The sequence below is a fragment of the Fulmarus glacialis genome, unplaced genomic scaffold (assembly GCF_000690835.1).
Source record: "Fulmarus glacialis isolate BGI_N327 unplaced genomic scaffold, ASM69083v1 scaffold39353, whole genome shotgun sequence".
In the NCBI taxonomy this organism is placed as follows: domain Eukaryota; kingdom Metazoa; phylum Chordata; class Aves; order Procellariiformes; family Procellariidae; genus Fulmarus; species Fulmarus glacialis.
Genome location: NW_009203063.1, coordinates 13,352 through 29,713, shown reverse-complemented (window position 1 = coordinate 29,713; position 16,362 = coordinate 13,352). Strand labels below are relative to the sequence as shown.

The 16,362-nt window shown below is 40.2% G+C and overlaps 1 protein-coding gene across 1 annotated transcript in view; it reads left to right on the top strand.

Moving 5' to 3' along the window:
* Nucleotides 1-14,567, top strand: part of ENPEP (glutamyl aminopeptidase (aminopeptidase A)) — a 36,566-nt gene extending 21,999 nt beyond the window's left edge. Inside the window, exons 9-20 of the mRNA XM_009574508.1 lie at nucleotides 1,241-1,306; nucleotides 2,577-2,728; nucleotides 6,477-6,556; nucleotides 8,219-8,346; nucleotides 8,455-8,510; nucleotides 9,341-9,491; nucleotides 10,242-10,315; nucleotides 10,411-10,512; nucleotides 10,622-10,792; nucleotides 12,717-12,857; nucleotides 13,674-13,752; nucleotides 14,003-14,567. Coding sequence (XP_009572803.1) covers nucleotides 1,241-1,306; nucleotides 2,577-2,728; nucleotides 6,477-6,556; nucleotides 8,219-8,346; nucleotides 8,455-8,510; nucleotides 9,341-9,491; nucleotides 10,242-10,315; nucleotides 10,411-10,512; nucleotides 10,622-10,792; nucleotides 12,717-12,857; nucleotides 13,674-13,752; nucleotides 14,003-14,185 — 1,383 coding nt within the window. The 3' untranslated portion in view covers nucleotides 14,186-14,567. The remainder of the gene's footprint in view (nucleotides 1-1,240; nucleotides 1,307-2,576; nucleotides 2,729-6,476; nucleotides 6,557-8,218; nucleotides 8,347-8,454; nucleotides 8,511-9,340; nucleotides 9,492-10,241; nucleotides 10,316-10,410; nucleotides 10,513-10,621; nucleotides 10,793-12,716; nucleotides 12,858-13,673; nucleotides 13,753-14,002) is intronic.
* The last annotated feature ends 1,795 nt before the right edge of the window (nucleotides 14,568-16,362 follow it).

The following is a 16,362-nucleotide window of genomic DNA, read 5'->3' as shown; positions in this document are numbered from 1 at the left end:
GGAATGTGAACTGCATTAAGATTTGATAGCCTGCCAGTGAGGACCTAAATTCATGACAGCTTTTAGTGGAGAAACCTCCTCCACCCCACTGTTATCCTGTTGTCAGCTAGGATCCCCTCGTTCAGCTGTAAATTATGTCTGCAGCTTCATATGGCCACGATCCTCCAACCCCCAAGCCTGCTATGCAGGGACACTCTCACAGGCATAAGCGCATCCGTGCCCTGATGCGGGGGCACTCAGCCCTAAAGAGCTGAGGTAATAGGGAGTCGAAAAGGGAGTTATTGCATAGTTCATAGTCCTTTCTCATGGAGGAAAAAACGTGATGCTACAAAATTATGGAAAGAAAAAATGGGAGAAAGGAGCCCTCCCAGAAAGAGGAAGGTTATCTGCCCTTTCCTCTGAACCGACATGCATCGTCTCTGAAGAGTTACAGTGCAGGTTTACCACATTTGTTCTTACCTACCCTCCTCCTGGAGAGCACATTTATGGACTTCTACAAGACTTGTACTTTCGTTTATTTTTCCATTCATATATTCAATCAGGACAATTCCACAAGATGGGAAAATACAGCCACCTTGTCCACAAGACTAATACTTCCTCTCTACTCAGAGCCTTCAAGAACATTAAAGTAGGTAGCTGTGGCTAACAGTGAAACAAACAGCACCATCTACTGACTAAACATCACCAAGATCCAGATAACAGGGTAGGAAAGCGCTCATTAAGCAGCCAGGTAAGACACAAGACAGGTTTAGGAGGTGCAAACACTTAGCTGAATACCATTATCCCTTGTAATAGTAAATTTGATCACAACTTAGAGGTGACTAGACTTTCCTACTTCTACTTTGAGTCCACAGCTAGTGAAATCTCCTGAAATAGCTTCCTCCTTCTAAACAACCTCTTACATTAGACAGAAATTTGTAACAGGGTATGTTGGTGTCCATTCAAACAAAATACAAAGAACTCTTCAAGTACAAATTTATTTTATACTAACAAGTCACACTGGAAAATGCTGACTTTTAGCATTACAGGATGCATTGGAAAGCAAAGGAACTTCGTCAGCTGAATATTGATCCACTTAACCTCCTACTCACAATACTACCACCCATGGATAGATACTCTGTACAACTGATCTGTACTCTCTGTACTCTCTGTATCTCTGTACAACTGAATATGTGTATTGTTTTCATAGGCAAAGAAGAAAGACCTGGTAGTATTTTCACAGTCTTCTACCTCTCTCTAGGCATATTTGAAGAAACACCATTTCCAGAATGCCAAGACACAACAATTTTGGGAAGCTCTGGAAGCGGTATGTTTTGCAGCAACCCAAACCCTTGCTAATAAGTGTTTCATATCTCACCCACTGATTTCAGTTTCCCAAACCTTTTATATTCCGTAGCTCTTTTGTCAATGAGACATCACAAGCTAGGCAGCCTCCCAGTATATTCTAACACATCTTATTTCTAGCAAACATATATTATTTCCTCTTTTTTTGGCATAAGACTGTGGGAGTGGAACAAGAAAGAAGAAAGAAGGTCTTGCTAACAAACAGCCTGCTACTGAAACAGTTCCCCCACAACTCAAAGTCATTTCATGGGTGAAAACACCCCTGATCCACCACATGCATGCACCCCATACTCTCCTTTATCTCAACCAGATTCAGCTGTTTGAAAGCTCTCAACAATATCCATTCCCAAGTGATTTTGGTGCTTATCTCTGACTCTAGCTTCTGAGTCCCAGCTGGGTCATTCTTTGTGCCATCATTTTCTGATTTTTCCTTTTCCTTGAGGCTGGGCTGTTTCTTTCCATCTATCTCATTACCCCCAAAAGCCCACCTGCATATTACCAGGTTCTTCTCCTGATGATATTTCCTTTTCTTCCACCACTGTGGACACTCACACAGCCCAAGTTGCACTTTTGTGTCTCCTTTCAAGTTGCCATCTTTTCCTTGGTCCCAGACTTCTTCCTGATCAGCAGGACTTCTTCCTGCTCTCTCGCTGGTGCTCTGCATCTTCATGTCTGAAGAAGGAAACAGTGACCCTAGCTCCCTTCCCTCACAGGTGGCATCCTGGGGAGGCAGTGGCAGCTTTCTCCAGCTCCAGTCTCTAGGACAGAAGTTCGCAGTCCACAGAATGGATCAAATTTTACATTAGTGCAGCTGCTGGTGGTTAATACTGGCTCCTTCTTCACATTCAAAACAGGGCATGCTGCAACGAGACTTCTGGCTTTGAAATGTCTCTTTATGTCCTTTCTATCCTGTTTGGTTATTTCCTCAGAAAAAATGGAGAGATCTTAGCACATGCAAGGGGCCTTAAATGTTCCTTAGTATTTTTGTCCATGTTACTGGCCAGTCTCCTGCCCACATACTTCTCATTTCCTCTGTTCGTGTTCAAGTTTCCGGCTCATTCCTTCTTTCAGTGACAGGCACCATAAAAGGATTTAATGGAGTATTTTTTGTACTGAACCTGCTCTTTCCTCTTCCCCTTTCTGCTCTTCTTCCTCTCAATATCAGACATTTTTTTTTTTCCTCTTTGGACTGAATTTGCTTTTTCACTGCAACCTTCTCCCATCATTCATAGGCAAGTAATAAACCTGTGAAGGAAGTCATGGACACATGGACTAGGCAGATGGGCTACCCTGTTTTGGAAATGGGAAGTAATTCAGTATTCACACAGAAACGTTTTCTCTTGGATCCCAATGCAAATGCTTCTCATCCTCCTTCTGATCTTGGGTAAGTTCCTGCTGTAAATGTCTATCCAAAACAGGTAGAAATACTGTACAGATGCCCTCTTCAACTGACATACACATAGGCAGTGTTATATCCATTCTTGCTAAACTTACTCTCAGCTTTTGTTTTTAAAAAGGAACTATCAGGAAGTTAGATACAAATATTTCAAATTTAGGACAGCATTAGCCCTTTGTCTCAGGGTTTCTTTCTCAAACACAGCAGAGTAAAATTGGACAGAGTCTCGCAGAAAATCTTATGTCCACACACAGACAGCTCAGATGATTGCAAGTCATCTGTTGAACACTGCAAATTATAGTCTGCCAGATTAAGGAAAACTGACACAAAATTATCTCTGTCCAGAAATCAGATACCACGATCCAGGTATTTTATACCACGACAGTTTATTCCTTTTCCTATATGGTATTACATTACATTACAGGGTCTTCACATACAATACAAGGTCTTCTCTACATGTCTTAAAAACATGAGTTACTGTGAAACAGCTAGTCATGTATAAATGTTATTAATCCTCATCAAGAGCTATTTTTTTCCTATTTAACTCAGGATGGTATTGCTTAATTTTACCCATCTAAAAAATAGTTATCTAGTCAAAGTTAGCCATCTTGGGCTCTTATATGGCCAGACAGCCAGCTGCAGACACTCATCTACCCTATTCAAGACAGGTGGGATACTGTATAGGAGCATATTTGTTCATTAACAGACGACTAACCTGAGGGGAGATGAACCCTACCTGTGGATTGGTGGACCTGCTCGGAAAAATGGCTCGGCTGCGCCATGGCATTAACCAGCTGAATAACTGCTCAGAGCTGGCATTGTGTATATTCTTAGCCAGCCCCAAATTTTGAGGCAGTACAACTTTGCTAACATTTCAGTGAAAGAGATTCAAATAAACCCATATTAGGAAGGTTTCGTTCCTTGAACTAGCCCAATCAACTAAACGAGTAAAACTTGTCTGTGTGAACCAAAACTAAATCTACCCAAATGCAATTTTCCATTAGCTTCTATTAGTTATTTTAATACAAAAAGCAAGAACAAGGAGAAAATGAAGAAACAATTGTGGCCAGTTTATTTCATTCTGATTAAAAAGAAAAAACTTGATCTATGAGAAGGCCCATGGTATTGGCAGTATTGGATAGGTATCAAAAGAGCTGGGATGAGATAATTACCCGTGTGTTTGCAACGTTGTATTTCTCCCAACATAAGCAGAAAAGTTTGCAGCTTTTGAAGCAACTCTAGCTGCGAACTACAGCACCGTGCCATCTGAAGGCTGGTGTTACAGACTATTCAGGCAAAAATACTTCTTTCTGTTAAAAATTTTGACTTATTTTGCTATGCTCTGAGGTAGCAGACTCAGGAATCCTACTTTTGCTTAACTTCAAGACTTACAGTACATATTGCCATTTGTCATTTCTTGAGTAGAAATCCCAGCACTGTTCCTACCTTAACCTGTCAAGAAGCTGAACTGAGCTGTGCACTGCCCCTGCTATCCCCAAAGGGGGAGGGGAATTTGTTTCTGACTATGTAGTTTTTATAAGTGACTTAAAAATAAAATGCAGTAATATATATTTTAATGCTGATATTATCTATCCTGGGACAGATTTACTCCCTTGCCTAAAAGTCAATCCACTGAAAATCAATACCTCCTCCTTCCACCCTCACAGATGGGGATGAGGAAGCTCCTGAAGAGATCCTACCCCAGATGGGAATGGCCTATTTCCTGTCCGGGTGTGGGGTTTTGATTTAAGCAGCAAAAACTCCAGGCCTTGTGTATGCTTTATTCTCTGAACCCTGCAGGGATAGTCTCCTGAGCTGCCTGCTTGTTTCAAGCTTGTTTGGCTTGAAAGAGTCCTCTCCTGCATTCTGGCTTTCAAAAGAAATGGAAGTTCAAAAACTCGTGCTCTTAAAATAGGGCTGCTGAGCAAATATGTAGCTACAGCATAGCATGTCAGGAACATGTCCTCAATATGCACAATTAACAGAACACAGCTACTGTATCTTATGATCAGGAAAAGTATTTATGTATGTAATCTCAGGAACATATGAAGAAATCTACCTCATTAAATGCATTTACAAAAGCATTTTTTAAAAAAGAAATCTTTTATGGGCTTTCTCTTGAGGAAACAAAATACTGGGGTTTCTGGTCAAACAATAATCTCTCTAAATTCCATGGCAGTAAGCTCCATAAGAGAACTAGTAAAATCTAGAAGTGTATAAATCTTATGTTTAGAAATTACAAAACAATAGCTGATCTTTCTTCCTGGAGGCAGCAGGAGATACCATAGCCTTCATTTTGGTATTTTCTGGAAGTTAATGACCATTCACTTAATCAAGGTTGTAAAGACGACTGAGGTTTTCCTGTAGCACTGGTCACCACGGAGTTTAAGATAGAAGAGAAATCTCCCTGGGATGAACTGTAATATGTTAACATGGAACAGCAGTTGATTGCTCAAAAGGGCTTAGCAATTTTAGCAGCCCTATGCAGGTGGCTGTGCAGGTACGCTCACAACATGCTCTGCCATGCTACTCCCCTGACTGTCTGGTCACAGTCTTGGTCAGGCTGTGCCATGGCTCCCTTCCAGCCCAAATGTCTCAGCTTCGTCCTGGGCATGCCCCGGACTGAGAAGCCTGCACCTACCCACTGAAGGTATTCAAGGAATTGAAGAGCAAGAGGTAAGGTCACATTTGGCTCCCAGTGCTTTATAACAGAGGAATGAGGGTTGTCTTGGAGAAGGAAAATAGGCTGGAAAAGGCAAGAGGTCCTACTGACTGTATCGCAGTGGTTGCTTAAGCTCTTTCAGTTTTCCTATCTGTAAAAAAGGTTTCATAATACTTAACTACTTATTTCAAGTCAGCATTGCAAAGATTAACTGGTGTCTGCACAAAGCCTTAGACACATCAACATTGACACTGACACCAACCAGCGACATATAATCATCTTTTACTAAACTAATTGCTTTGTACCCTGCTAGATTATTATCTGACGTGACGTGAAGATACTGATTAGCAGGGCTGCATGTTCCAGAGCTGTGGTAATAAGCTACACAGTATAGCACAATGGAAATTCATTCATGCGATCTCTCTGATTATGGGTAATTATTACCCTCTCCAGCATACGGAGTCACCAAGAGGTGAAGATTGCATTCGGAAGGACATGGCCCTAGCACCCTAGCAGTTCCATTGATTTTCAGAAAAAAAAAAGAAAAAAGAACCAGATAAATTGTGCAGGCTTAACTTGAGGCATGTAATTAACACACTACCATATTAACTTGACTAACACGTCAACATCGGACATTGGACAAAATCTTACTCCACTCCCTTGCTCAGTCCACCCGATGCATTTTGAGAACTATTGATAAATACAAAGTATTAAGACAAGCTACTATTATTCGCCATCTCTAGAGCATGAACATGCTCAGACACTTCATGGTTTTTATTTTGCTTTTCAGGGAATATAACTGTCCCAATCATACCACACCAATATCTGACATTTTGTTGCCTGAATAGAGTATCATAGCACAGAAACATCTTTACAACATAAACAACTGCTATTGGTAAAACACTGTGTTTTGTTACAAGGGATATTTGGTAAATGTATATGTACATAAGCACACAGCTGGCTTCATAAAACAAGATGTAAGCATTAAACCAAATAAAAAGATACGTTGGAGTTTTATTTTTAACATTTGGTTTCCAATGTCATTTGATTCTCTTTCCTTTTAAATAACTTCAGTTACAAATGGAATATACCAGTAAAATGGAGAGTTGGGAGTTCAACAAATCAAATTTTCTACAACGCATCGGATTCTGCAGGTAAACTTCCCCTTCTCTTTTAAGAATAATGAATGGATAAAGCTTTTCAATGTCCTTAACAGAATTAACTTTTATGCTTTTCAGTTTTCAGATCTGGGAACCAGCACGCAGCTTGGTTGTGCTGAAGTTAGTAGTCATTTCTGCAATAAGATGATTATTTCCCCTATACACACATTATGTCAATTTAAAGCCAATTCAGTAAAGTGTTTAAGCATGTGTTTAAATCCAGTCCTATTCAAGGAAGCATCTAAGCATACTCTTAATTATGATGTACTAAAATCAATGGGACTTAGATACGCCCTTTGTTGAGTCTAAGAAAAGAGGTGAGGTGGGACGCTGATGAACACATCTGTGGCATGGTAAATTGGCAATCTGAGTTCAGTTAAAGAAAAAGAGCTACAAATGATTAAACACATTTTCTAATGCCGATTTCAGGAATGAGGAAGTACCTACATAGGTATTTTTGATGATTGTTCAATTATGCAGTCAAATGTGAATTTCTCATTGTACAACTCTAATGACCAAAAATGGGGAAAAAATGGGGAAAAAAATTACTGACTTTTTGAGTTCTTAAATTTCATCACATGTTGGAATTTCAGAAATATCACAATCAGCCCTTCACTTCTTGTACTTGTTTGAATGTTACCTATTTAAAATGTAATTTGTCTTTTGTTCTGCTTTTTTTTTTACCTGATTGCTTTTAGTATCCATGCAAAAGCAAATAAAAAAAGTCTTACATCATGATACAAGTCAGAGATTAACACAGAGAAATTTTCCTTCTCTAACTTCCACATGACATTATGTTGGGCTGCAAGGGGCTATTAACCTGACAAAGCCTGCAAAGGCATGATTAGGTGCTTACTTCTACATCCGTAAAAATCTTGGTTAGTAGGGCAAAGAGCAACTCTAGGGGAAAAATGCCTTTTTAAATACCTTGTATGGGTCATCCAAACAGAAAAGTGCTTTTAACTGCAGCCACCCTCAAACCACAGATTGAAGACCACTGCTTTCAATGGGTAATAGAAAAACTTTTATAACTAGCAGCACCAATTGGATCAGGCCAAGCTTCTGAGAAAAGAACATTTTTCAAGGATTCATTTTAAATGGGAAATTCCTTAAACATGAGTGCTTGAGTAAAGTCTCAGTCTATTTTGTAATTCCTTTATCTATAGCTACAAAAATTGAATCAGAGAAGAGTACAGGGAAGAAAAGCCTTAAAAAGTTAGTTGAAATAAACTGAAAAATGAAACAAACGGAGGATAAAATATGAGAACTTTAAAACTAATAGTAGTCATGAGGGTGAAAAACCTTTTAAAAGAGATGTTTGCAAGAAATGTTTCTTTTCAATTTTTTACTTTTTACAGTAACACTAATTTTCACCATCCTCACCCTAATCACAATGATCTCCATTTTAAATTTAACAAACTAGCTGGCCCAAGTAATTACCACAATTCACTATTCTAAGACAAGTGCTGGCATTCATTAAAGTCTATAATAACTCACCTTTACTCACAGCCATTTAAAATAAGTAAGTAAAATTAAGGTTTACATCTTATTTTGATATTCATTAAAACAAAATATTACTTTTGGAGTCAAAGAATCTCCAGTGAGTTCTGCGTCATATAAGATGCACAAACCGATCACTGTTTGTTTGTTTTGCAGGAATTACAATAGCATCACCTCCTAATACTTTTGCGAACATTAATCCAGACCACATTGGATTCTATCGGGTGAATTATGATAGTCAAAACTGGGCCAGGTTAAGCACTCTTCTGGTCAGCAACCACAAAGTGAGTGTCGTGACCTGTCTGGTGGGTCTCTTATAGAGGTCTGCAGAGGCTGTTTTGTCTGCAAATAATCTATATATTCTTGATCACTCTTTTCCTCTTTTCACGCAGAATTTTTCAGCTGCTGACCGTGCAGGGATTTTGGATGATGCCTTTTCTTTAGCAAGGTAAACTAATTCTCTGCAGAGATTTCAACACAAGTTTTCTGCTTTCCATTGCCTATTAATTAGAATTAAATCAACTCAGGCAGTTGAAAGAAAATTTCTGAATTTGTTACAAGTCTTAATTGTTTACTGGCTTATGTTGTCCTCCAAAAGGGGCAAATTCAAGTATGCATTGGCAACTTGCAGTACTAATGCAATCAAGAGAAATGCTCCCCTTCAGTTCAGTGGCAGAAAAAAAGAGGGGTTTAATTGCACAGGTCTTAGAAAAGGATGTTTTTGCCATGTAAGTAACAATAACAGAAGCAGTCCAGAAGAAGTTACATGTCCAGAAAACCAGAGACATGCCTATAATGCATAACATGGCATTAGGAAGTTACCACCTCAGCTATCTTGTTCAGAAACTTGCTTGGAAACTTCTAGCTCTTGTACCCAGACGTGCTAAGACAGATAAACTTTAGGCGGCCTTCTGTGACAGCCTGTAAGTCTGAATCTCTTCAGCCTTTCAGGATGTCTCCAGAGCTAGCAATTCCTTTTTGTGTGACAGGAGTTAATGTAGTCAGTTGAGGGCTACCCACTTCTGGGCACTCTGGGCTGCTGCACAATGTGAGCAGCCTCCTCACAGCAGTGAGAGCTCCTGCAGTTAGGCGCTGACTGGCAGAGATCCTCAGTGGTCTCTTTGGAAAACACCTCCCAGGTTACATTCCAGACTATTTTCCACCTCCCAAAATGTATTTTTTCAGACCTTCTAAAGTAAATAGTGTTCTAATATCTTTAAAGAAGCAAGTTCTTCAAATTCATTAAAATAACAGAAGTTATGTTTTCTCCTTCCACAGACCTGGACTCGTGAATTACTCTGTTCCCCTGGAGCTCACAAAATACCTAACAAATGAAACAGACTATTTACCTTGGCATAGAGTTATATCATCTGTAACTTACCTCGCAAACATGCTTGAAGATGATACAAATCTCTATCCCCGGTTTCAGGTGATGAAGCAAAACATACCATTCCTGCATGGGACCTCTGGATCTGAGAGTTCAGGATCTGTAACAGCTATAATACTGAAGTTCAAGTGATTTTCAATGTTGCTGAGCTATCAGTATTTACTTTTTGCTACTATACTCTTAAAAAAAATGCTGAAAACTGCTAAGTACTGATCTCTGAATTACCTGGATTCTCAATTCAGGACTATGCACTTGGAGGAAAGAAATTATGCCTAATTATGCTTATAATCCATCACCATAAGTCACAGTACAGACATTTGTTAGTCAAGGCACCCAATAAAGAGGTAGGTACAGGGCAGCAAAATCTCTGACACCTGTCCTCAGCACGAAGGGTGGTTATATCTCAATGTGGCAGTGAGCAGGTTTGTTAGTTGACCTAACATGCTGAACATGATTTAATGGTCACTAAAATAATTATGTCCTGAACTCAGCATCATCTCTGGAAAACAGTTGTGGCAGTGTGTCCTTGCTGTACTCCAACTTTCATTTGGGAGCACAGACAAGGCTGGAGAGAAGCAGGTTTCCTTTGTCCTGTCTGCGCATCAGTATTGCAAGCATTCAGACTTGGCATGCTGTGATGATCTGGAAAGATTGTGCGTGTCCGTGTTTGTGTTACTTTTTGTTTAAGTGATGCTAGTTCTGGGAAAAATGAAGTAGAATAAATTATGAACACGAATATATTATTATTTAAAGAAATTTACAAAAGTAACCAACTCCCTTTTTCTACCTCAGGAATATTTTCGCTACCTGGTAAAACCCGTTGTGAATCAACTGCGCTGGAATGATTTTGGAGGCCATTTGGAGAGGTTGAACAATCTTTTTTTTTTCCTTCTCATATTATTGACGTATTCAAAGAACACTAAGCAGTAGGAAAATATCTCTCTCTCCCTCTCTTTTAAAGGCTTCTTCGTGCATCTGTTCTAGACTTTGCCTGCAGTATGGATGACACAGAATCTTTAAACAATGCTTCTCAACTATTCGAGCAATGGCTACAAGGACAAATGTGAGTGCTCACAGCTTTCATGGCCAGTGAAGAACACAGCATGTGACTTGGTCACAGACCTCAAGCAGGAAAGGGGGAAAAATATTCAAGTACTGTTTCTTTATTTTAGTATTCCCGCAAATCTCCGTCTCCTGGTATATCGCTATGGAATGCAGAACTCAGGCAATGAGTCATCGTGGAATTACATGTTCAAGAAATACCAAGAAACTTCATTAGCACAAGAAAAAGAAAAGCTGCTGTATGGCCTGGCATCAGTAAAGAACACCACCCTTTTGGACAGGTGATTTAAACACCCTACAGAAGCAACTGGTCACCGTTTGCTCATTCCCCCCTCCTCTCTCCTGTGCTGTCATTTTTGTCAGATTACAGCATGAGGAATGCAACACATTTTCAAGACCAGTTATCTAACACCCCCCCTCTGAGATTGTACTATAGTAGAAAAAAAGCCTTGCTCCTTTAGTGGAAAGATATTGAACACATGGTAGTTTCTGAACACAGTCAACAGCCTTCAGCTCTCCCAACAGTGCCTTCACCCTGTGTAATTTTAGCTGCCTAATAGTTAAACATCAGGAGAAAATTAGTCTTCTATGTTTCCTCTATAATCAGTGAAGGGAGGCAGGACCTCCAGAGCACTGTTAATCCCAGACCAGGAAAGGGACTTAAAATCAATGGGAAGAATTGCTTTTGGGTGTTGCCAGTCACCCTCCATTGGCTACAGAGGGAGCTTGCTTAGACTGGATGTCTACCTTCTAAGTAGCCAAAATTAGGCAAACAACCTTGAGCAATAACAGACCTATGGAGGCATCCATCTAAAGTCGCAATGCTTCTTGAAGTGCTGTGCGGAGGTACTTGAGCTAGAACCAGAAATGATGTATTCATGCCACCGTGGCAGTGATGGGCAGTCTCGATACTGCCCCAGGCTGCTCCAGCTGTCAGACTGGGCGAGCATCTCCCCAGGCTGCTGCTCTGCATAGACACACCAGCTCCTTTAAGCCTATCTGATAACTTTGCATGTAGTTGTATCATGTAGCAGAGATGCAGGCAAACATCTTCACCAGGGGCATTCACCACTTTGTTGGAGCCCTATCTAAATATCGTAAGATGGAGCAGTCTTTGCCTGGAAGAGTTCCAAGTTTAAACAAGATGAAACAAGGAAGTATAGGAGGTTCAGGAAGAGTAAATATAAGAGTTAGAGTAATTAAAATAGTGGTAGGAGGCAGTTGTATTCCTAAATTCTTGTGACCACAACAGGCATAATCTAAAGCCGTTCAATAACTAATAGCTGACATGATTAAGACAATTCACAATTAGCTAGATCAGCCTATATTTGCAGAAAATTAAAAAAAAAACCTCTAAAGCAGGGAGAACTTGTCTCTTAATTTACTATTAAAATAACAAGGAAGGGGAAAAGAGCAAACAGATTGAGAAAATTGTCCCTTACATATAGGAGAAAAGACAACCCTTAATCTCAGCACACAACAGCTTAAGGGTGTTCTTCTGCAGCTGCTGCTGTGAAGCCATGACCACACTACTCATCTCCCTGCAAACGCACGTGCTGAGGGATCCCTCCACGCTGTTAGTCAAAACCATTTTTCCTGTAACTGGAAGTATAACTGCAGCACTTGCAGGCATGCTATGCCCAAATGAATTTTAATTTTGTGTGGATAAGAGTTTCAGAAGAAACAGCACAGATTTCAGTGTGAGCAAGCCACCTGCATGTGTATTCATGGTCCTTATAAGACCTTTATAGCTTGGACTACTACTTTTTTGGCACTTGGCTACCCAAACAGGGTGGTCTGCTGACTGATCCAATATTGTTTTCACTACTTGATTAACATACAGAAATAATAATGGGTTTGGGCTGTTTTCAAATAACTTAGAGACATAAACCCTACTTACTTTCTAAAAAGATGTCTAACTGCTTAGATTTCTTTCAATACAATTATCTCTTGACACAGTTATCAACAGATATTTATGTTTTAGATCAATGTACTTCACCTTTAAAATGCTGTAGACAAAAATAATATTCCTGCTTGGAAATGGGCTGTAGACTGTGGTGCCAAATACTTGAGAAATATAGATATTAGCATTGCATTATTTCTCGTCATCATCATCAAAGTCTACACCAAAAGTGTTAACTTATTATTTGCTTTCCATGGTCTTTCACGAAAGGCTCTCATTGATTCTTATGGCATTTGCCTTAGGTATCTAAAATATATTTACAACACCAGCCTCATCAAAAGCCAAGATGTGTTCACAGTCCTGAGATACATCTCGTATAACACCTATGGGAAAACAATGGCCTGGGATTGGATACGACTTAACTGGCAGTACTTAGTTGACAGGTATGCTAATGAACTCATTGGAAACTTTAAGTCTACATCCATCTGTATATCTTATTATATGCTATACTTTTCTGTATTTTCACTATACAGCAATAATCACTGGCCTTTGCATAATGAAAACTGAAAGCGTATTCAACGCAATTATGTCCATCTGCTATGAAAAAGTACTTTGCTGCTAACTTGAAAACCATTTTTTCCCGAAATGATCAGTACCAATAAATGGTGATTAAAAAGTATAGAAAGTTCTACCAAGGCCATAGAAATCTGGTTATTGCACGGAAATTAGTCAGTCATGTCTCTACTCCTTCTGTTGATTTCATAACAAGAAGACAGTGTATAGATTTTATTTAATTCTGTCTAGCAAACAGCAGATGTACAGACAAGCCATGGAAGCAACAGCAAACCTTTTAGCTTTGCTCCTCCTTATTTTAGTGACTTCTCTCTCCTTCCTTCTCCTTTCTAAGCGCTTGGTGAGGGCACAGAAGCAAAGCACACCCACAAGCCTAGAGCTGTGAACTGGGCAGCATTTGTATTGTTGAGCGGCAACGCACCTAATTTCCAGCATGAGACAATAAGTCATTAATTAAAAAAAAAAAAAAATCTCCCAGAAGAGCTCACTCCCTTAGTAAACATATTTGACAACGGCACAGTTATCGTATAGGAGTACTATTTTTCAAGTATTTCCAAAAATGCTGAAATCTGAGTGCATCTGTTTTATTGTAGCACAGTTAGAAGTTTAAGCTTCAGATAATTACTTGTGCCTTTTCTTTTTTAACGGTTTTGCATCAAACATCATTTATTAAATTGTTTTTCTAGATTCTCTATCAATGACAGAAACCTTGGTCGAATAGTAACTATTACCCAAAACTTCAACACTGAGCTCCAGCTTTGGCAGGTATGGTGACAGCACTTCTCTTGGTTTTAAGTCAATATATTTAACAATCTGCTGGCCAGGAAACTTGTCTTTTTATCCTCTAAATGTGTAAAGCAGTATGAGTTACTGTAAAACTACCCCAGTGCTACTAGCTTGAGCTTAAATATCTCTCCCAGCCAAAACTGCCTTTGACCAGGTCCCTGTAAAAAGCCACCTGCCCAATAGCAGCGTTATTTACTTCATGTCAATTCTTTTTTTCTCTCTTTTCCAGATGGAAAATTTCTTTGAGAAATATCCTAATGCTGGGGCAGGAGAATTGCCCAGGAGTCAGTCAATTGAGCAGGTGAAGAACAACATTGAATGGCTAGAGGCAAACAAGGAGGAAATACGAATGTGGCTAGAAGCACAACCAAGGCCCTTAAAGTCTTACTTTGTTAAAAATACCAGGCACTAATTCTGGGCACTCAGATCCTCAGAGATATTCAGCAATGTGGATTTCTCACCTAGGTACCTTAGAGGACCAAGGCCTAATATTTTTTCTACAAACACTCAGGAGACCACTGCCAGACCAATGTTCGTGTAGTTGCTGATCCCAGATCCTGCCAGCACTTCTGTGCAGGAATAGCTTTATATTTTGAGAGGTGAATTTGCCTGAACAAACAGGACAAATGTTTAAAGTTACTCAAGGCAGAAGTGATGGCAGAACTGGGGTCCTCGCTGATCAAGCTGGTCTCACTCCTTCTGCATACCACTCTGAAAAGCTACTTCTTGGTTCGCACAGAAGTATATCTACTACACTCAGGGATTCCTTTCCAAGTGCACCTCATAGGAGCTTTCTCCTGAAGGAAAGGGAATTGAGCAGTAATTTTAACATTGTCTGAAAATTGTCCCCTATATTTATAGCTGTAAAAATTCTACATTTGGGATTTAGCTTTGCATTCTGATACTACAGAAAGGCCAGTTAAGCTTCCCTCTCCATTGATTTTTGAAGTTTAACTACCAGTACACAAGGGATCAATATTATCAGCTTCTTTTTCAATGTTATTAGTTGGGATTCTGTAGCTTGGGGTAGGGGTTGTCTTGGTTATTTTTGTCTTATTTCTAAATCTTCTCAAAAGAAGAACTTGTGGCAGCCGTTACTGCAAACAAGATACATGGTACTTACTGTCTCATTTCTTAGGGAAAAATAAAATTTAAAAATCTACCTGGAAATCTCAGTCTCTTTCTAATAAAGTGGTAAAACTGCCTGGCATATAGAAAAGCAACTGTTACATAGCCCAGCTATGCTGTACATATAGCTTCAGTGACTTTTGAGGAGGAAAAATCTATTAGTTCCTCTGAGAAAATACAAAAAAAATGGCAAATTCAGGCAGAGAGGGCAGATGAGTCCCACTGCTGCAATTCAGGCTACTGCAGAAGTACAGGCAGCAAAGAAATGATTCTTGGTCCCAAGTCCCTCTGCCACTGTGATGCTGGAGAAGGCAGCGGGGATTGCTCTGCCTGCCCCTCCAAAGCTGGTAGCTGCGGTGCCTTGGACACCGTACGGGCAGCAGACGTGAGCATCAGCCCCATCCTCCTTGACTTCTCCCTGGTCTCTGGAGTGGAAAGGCACAGCAGAAGGGAACCAGCTAGAGCCAATCCCTGTCCGGGTGCTCTGGGAGCACGACCATGGAACATCTCACAGTAGGTAACCCTGGGAGAAATTAGGCACAGCTGTTGGGAAACTCTGCAGAAAGATGGGAGGACAGGAGCATGGAAAAGCACTTATCTTCCCTTCATCCTGCAACGTTATTCAAAGGGAAAGCTAGAGATGTTGAGGAGGTGACTCTAATGTACAGAAATCCTGGGGTACAGGCTCTGCCTGCCTCTGGGTCTTGGTACGGCACAGAGGGCTCCAGAGAAGCTTATATAGTCCCAGATGGAAACACTTTACCCCGCTCTCCCAGGAGATTCAGGGCTGGTACTGTTTTGGGCCTCTCCCTAGATACCCAAATAGCTGCAACATGCCCAGACAAATCTGGTGACCAAGTCAGTTGGCCTGTCAAAGGAAAATGTCAGTCATTTGCCTCCTGCAAACAAAACATGACCAGTAACAGTGGTTGCAACTTGCTATAGATACCAACTGCTCTTTAAGGTAAAGAGGTGGCAAAGGGCCAGGCAACTTCTTCCAGTTTTTCTTCTTGCTCAGATTCACACACAGAGGACAGTGAAAGTGAAGCTGCTGCCCACACCCAAACTACCAGCAGCTCAGCTCACAGGGAGCAGGCTGTCCTTGGGCAGCTGCCTGCTCAGTAGGACACATGTCAACTCGCCTTCACGATTTTACAGTTTTGATGAGTCAATTGAAGGAGCAGTAGCCAAACAACAGCTCTCTTGGTTTCAAGGTCATGAACTGGTTTGGTAGCACCGCACTGTAATACTAACTATCAGCGTATTGTATCACTGTGACTATCAAGAGTATGATCAGCTCAGAAAAATTTTCTGTGCACTGCCAGTGCTGTATGTTTTAACTGAAAGTTTTTAACTACAGCTGGCCATGTAACAATGCAACACTGATATGAAGATGTTCAAGCGCACAGCTCAGTTGTTTTCCCTTTCAGAGAAGATTTAATGATATTTGGCAGAAAAAGC